The sequence below is a fragment of the Poecilia latipinna genome, unplaced genomic scaffold, assembly GCF_001443285.1.
Source record: "Poecilia latipinna isolate Pla-1442-1.1 unplaced genomic scaffold, P_latipinna-1.0 Scaffold2284, whole genome shotgun sequence".
NCBI lineage: Eukaryota > Metazoa > Chordata > Actinopteri > Cyprinodontiformes > Poeciliidae > Poecilia > Poecilia latipinna.
In genome coordinates this window covers 84,872-90,202 of record NW_015114900.1, presented here as the reverse complement: position 1 = coordinate 90,202, position 5,331 = coordinate 84,872, and the positions used below count along the sequence as shown (strand labels likewise).

The 5,331-nt window shown below is 41.5% G+C and overlaps 1 protein-coding gene across 1 annotated transcript; it reads right to left on the bottom strand.

Moving 5' to 3' along the window:
* Positions 1–316: 316 nt before the first annotated feature.
* On the bottom strand, positions 317–5,081 carry LOC106937136 (glucocorticoid receptor-like). The gene is made up of 2 exons (XM_015018488.1): positions 4,755–5,081; positions 317–1,913 (listed from the first exon to the last, which is right to left on the bottom strand). The coding sequence occupies exon 2, from the start codon at positions 1,911–1,913 to the stop codon at positions 753–755; it is 1,161 nt and encodes a 386-aa protein (XP_014873974.1). The 5' UTR covers positions 4,755–5,081; the 3' UTR covers positions 317–752.
* Between the last annotated feature and the right edge of the window lie 250 nt (positions 5,082–5,331).

The window sequence follows — 5,331 nt, the reverse complement described above, 5'->3', positions numbered from 1 at the left end:
ACTTAAAACTTACGCCTAATTTGTACATGTTATTGTTTGGATTTTTGCTGAAGCCTTTGTGTCACTATCAATGTCTAATGATCAATACGTTGCCTTATTTTAGCAGTACATTGTGTTTTTCAGCTCTGGCATAATTCACCTCAATTCAACTCCTTAAAGCACAGCAAGCCTCACAACATCTGAAATCCCTGCCTGGATTAAGGCCAAACTCTCCTTATATGCACAGTTTGATGACAAAGGAGCTGGAGCTAAGACAAACATTTTGATTTCAATTACTTAAACCACAAGAAGCCACTTTTGGGCTTTTTTTTTAATTAAAATTTTGCACAAAAAAAAAAGGCTAAATATAATGTATTTATTGTCAATCCATATTACAGGTCAGAGCTAAAGCATAAAGAACAAAGATATTTCCTCCAAAAACTAATTAAAACAGAGAAGTCAACAGAAGAAACAATGAATGAATCACTTTACAAATGTAAGACCGTGGAGGTAATTTAAGACCTTGTATGGAAAGATGTTTCAAGAGTTTGCATAAACTCTTTATTATACAGCGACATACTCATACTGGGCTATGCTTTGACACAACTGGGCCTCATTTTAGTCACTATCATCTAAAGTGACTAAAATGACTTTTAGTTCTTCTACGAGAAGAACTAAAATTTCTGTATGTACTGTAATGACTTGCTGTTAAACACTAACATTATCACTATTTTATCTTCTAAAGGTTATGCAGGATTAAGTCAAACATTTATTTACCTGGCAAAGCTGGAGGAGAAGGAGGAAGAGCTTGAGAAAACCTCACTGGCCCTGCGGATCGCTGAGCTGTCGCCCTGGTTCCGGTTCCAGGCTCCACTGATGGTCGTTACTGGGAGGAACAAGCCAGACACGGGTTTCTGGTCCTTCTCCTGCAGAGCGTCGCTGTTTCTGGCGTTGATTCCAAAGTGGAAGCTCTGGCCCCCCGACGTGCTCACCCCACAGATAGAGATGGGGCTCGAGCCGCTCATTTGACAATACCCCGAAGACGTCTTCTCCTTCTTAATCACGCCCGGTGTGCAGAGCTGGATGAAGCCGGTATCTTTTTCTTTCTTCACCACGGCGGGAAAAGTGGTTGTAGGGGTCAAAGAAGGAGACTTGGACTTGGACTCAAGTGGGCTTGACGCCTTGCTGCTGTTGCAAACACTGGCGAGCGCCCCGGTGGTGCCGACGCTCTCGACCACGGAGGGTTTCACGTCCCTCTCGGTTGCCCCGTCTGCGAGCAAAGAATCGTCTGCCAGCGTGGACAAGAAGGCGTCATCGTCCCCCACGTAAAAATCGGAGGGGGATGCGGTGAGGTCAAACTCCTGAAGGAGATCCAGACTGGTTTCGTTGAACAGTTTCTGGTTCATGTCCACGTCTTTGCCGATGTGGTCAAAGGCGTGGTCCAGATCGTTGGGGTCCTGCTCGCCTTTATCCATGGAGAAATCCTCCGTTTTCACAGCAAATAGGTTGGGATCCGACCCCCCGATGAGGGAGTCCATGGAGGACTGGGTAATGTCTGCCATGCTGGCATCCAACTGGGGCAGGACCTGATGCCCAAAGGTGTTGAAAGTCTGCGTCTGGAACAAGTGCAGCTCTTCAGGCCTCTGATCTTTGGTCAGGCCCCTGGTTTCTGAACTGTCAACCGAGGAACCGATCGTGGCAGGGGCTGAGGCAAGCTCCTCTGGAAGTGGGCTGTTGCTGAGGCCGTTGGTCACCTGTCCAGGCTGCATTAATGGGCTGGATGGAAGAACGACAGAAGGAGGAGAGGTGATGGACATGGCACTGTGAGGAGCCACCTTTAGAAGACCTCCCTCCTCAGGGCTTTCAGTGTAGACCAGTTTGCTTAGATGGTCATTTCTTCTGTACGCTATCTTCTTCACTCCACCTTGATCCATCTTTTGATTTGGGGAAGAAAAGACACTGTTAGAATCCCACTTCACGGTAATTTGTGAATTTAACTATCCAGATAGCTGGAAAATACACAAACAACATAACTCTAGATATGATAGCATCAATCTCACAGAGATTCTACAAAACAATGGCAATCTATAAACATCAAAATCTGCCCAGACATCAAGTTTTCTGAAATGAATCTGTAAGCCCCTTCTGTTTGCTATCTGAGAAAAAAAATAAATAAAAAATCAAAGGCAAAGCCTGAAGGCTTAGATGCCTTGTTGGACTCAAAAGTATGGTCTGTCAGCTAATTTAAGGGTAACAAGAACATGTGTGGACATGCCAAGAATAAACAAACAGGTTCCTACAGACAGATTATGCTGTTTGCTGAAGGTTTGGACATGATTCAAACTGTATTATACAATCAACTATGCGGCCTGCAAGGGCACAGATTTTACATAGGTCAGCATTTTTGCAAGGCTTTATAATTCCTCTCATCTATTTTCAAAATGTCATACTTTTTAAGTTGCTTTTGGTCACAGGCATCAAGATATACTGGGGTTTTTCACAGAGATGCCAGAGAAACTATATTTATTCGCCGGCTATACAGAACATGAAGCAAAACAGCTTTCCCCTCCCTCACATGTTGCTGCCAATTGTTGGTCAGCTTGTGTTAAAAAACATTCCTACGTTTCTCCCACGTCGCCCCAGTTTAAAAATATTTCTTATCACTAAAACAAGGACAGGCAGGCACGGTGTGGAAACCAAAGGAGCAGCATGCGTCGTTCGTATTAAGGTGACGCCGTTGTAGAAGGCGAGAAACTAAAACTGGCAGATCCCGTAAGCAGCTGCCTGCAGGCTGGGCACCGGAGCAGATAGCTTGAGTGAGCGAACTGCTACAGTGTTACTACCATATAAAAAGCAGAATAATATTAATAAAAAAAAAAAACAGGTGATATTCTGCATAATAAGCATGGTTACCAGAAAATATATTTTGATGGAATGGGCGTTTATTCTACGTTCAGGTTTAAATTGCTCTCTTTTACAAAGTCACATGAAACTAAATGGTTTAGGTAGCATTAATATGACTGTAATAATAACCTGTGAGTTAGTTTTCTTTGCTAGAAATAAAAATAAATAATTACAATAATCATTTTTGTTTAAAATTTTAGTATCACTGACAGGATGCCATAAAGCAATGATGTTTTTACCTACCAGGTAGGAGGAGGACTATAATAAACATTAAAATCTCTCCAGTTATCAGATTTCCCAATATTTCCATAGTTTTTAGGGTAAAAAAATAAAATAAAATAAAAAATCAGCAACTAAAGCCTAACAAAAGCATTTGTGGATAGGCTCCAGAGCAAGGTCTCCCAAAAACTGGCTCTGCTGTGTTTTCAAGCGACTTAAGCAGTTTGCAGGGATCTTGTTATCCACTCTGTGGGCGTAACCTTTGAGCAATGCATATCAGATCTTGTACATTTTATCTGTGGCAGAAGTCAGGACCCCCCCATTCTGGGTCATGGGGGTCTTGAGGTGATTAGGATATTTCTTAAACTGGAAAAAGAAAAAAAGAATGTGGTTGATGTACTGATAAACTAAAAAATATGAGAGTTCTTAATTTTGATTCATTCAATTATTTTTTTTATGTGTATTTATTTTTATGTCTTTGTGGACCATGCATCTGTTAAATAAATCAATCATCAATTAATAGAAAAAAAGCAATAGGATCAGTAATTGACTTGATGATCACTAATCAAAACCAATAATGAGGAAATAGGTCAATTCCAATCTAGTACAAATTTCTTACAGCATCTTTTATAATATTTTAAATATTTATTACAAGAATCAAAAAGAGACTAAAATAGCACATGCAGTAATGTATGAACTGTTTGTTTTATTTTGCCCTTGGCTTATTAGCTTTACTTAGACACTTTATAGAGCCGTATTTTGGGTCATAAACCATTGTTAATTATGTTATAGGCCAGAGACCTATTGGTTAGCCATCATCTGCTTCATTACGTGTGTTTGGTCATTACAGTTTTGCGAATGTACTGTATTAGCAGCTGGTTGGTTAATTTGCATTTCCTGGCTGTGCAGCAGCCTGGTAGTAAACAATGTGCATCACCATGTATTGATATTTCTTGGTAGTCTTCATGTTTTTACCTTTTATAGTTTCGAATTTCTTTCACCTCTGAGACGTAATTGGGCTCCGTTTCATTTATTTGCAGCTATAAAACCTTTAATTTTTTCCTCCCAACCACAAAATGTAATCTATGTAAACATCAACTCTGCGCCAGATCCCATCTCTTTGTAAATGTATTTCCTCTAAACAACTTTCCAGCAGGAGCTGTTAATCACACCAAGCACTGGAGCAAGGCCCGGGGCCTCTGGATCCTTTTGGACCCTCATCCCACTATGCATATTCAGCGGTCCTTACGACAGCATGACTGAATGGCTGGGTGAACAGCGGAGACACCCCCCTCCCGTGGCGTTTGACAGTTAGCTTAGGCTATTTGACGTTAGTTTGCAAAATAATTACAAACGTTCAGACACCTATCCCCATGCATTACACACTAATCATAACAAACCTAAACAATAAGGATTCAGCTACCAATTTAACGCAAAGATCATTAAATGTCACCGAAATCCAAGATGAGCTACTGTTAGCATTTTGCGAACTGCTAGCATGCTAGGCTGCAGAGTGGCTAAGAGTTAAAGTGGCTACATTTCGAGGGGCTAAAGGCTACCACAGGCATTGTAAGTGCATGTCTAGCTACTATTAAGTTATGTTAGTGTATTTAATCGTATGCAATAAATATAATAAAAACTATCATATTTACCCTTGATATGACAGGCTGCTAATAAGAGTCCACAGGTCATCAGTCAACATTGTTTTGGTTGAAAGTGGCAGTTCACAACACGCTGACTGATTCTGTTACTTCCCCACTCGTCGTATCGTCGCTACATGACTACACCAAACAGCAGCACTCGTGAATCTGGGTGTGTTCTGTCTGCTTTTCAGTTTCCCGGGTCCGATTTTGCAGTGAGTAGTCATGCAAAAATGTCACACTGCCTGAGCTGCGCTGCTAGCCACTGGGAAAGTAGGTGCTAACCTCCAGGAAAAACATACAAAATGGAGATCAAGGCAAGGCAGCTCCAGCGCTGACCAGCTTTCAGGGCGCAGCTCCGCCACCTGCTGGTCGGGGACTGGAACTGCGAGAGAAAGATCGATTCAGGGTCAGAGCTACAAATGGAAATCGGAGATAATAACCCAAGCAAAAAACACCAAACACAGCGATAATGGACAGAAACAGAACAATAATGCCAAAACGAACCGATTAATTATAGCATATCTCCAAGTAGCACTCCACAAGCAGATAACAACAGCAAAATTAGAACTCAAAACACAAAACTAGA

What these genes read in the sequence shown, in the direction of transcription:
- LOC106937136 (XM_015018488.1), bottom strand. Translation starts at nt 1,913, where the DNA reads ATGGATCAAGGTGGAGTGAAGAAGATAGCGTACAGAAGAAATGACCAT.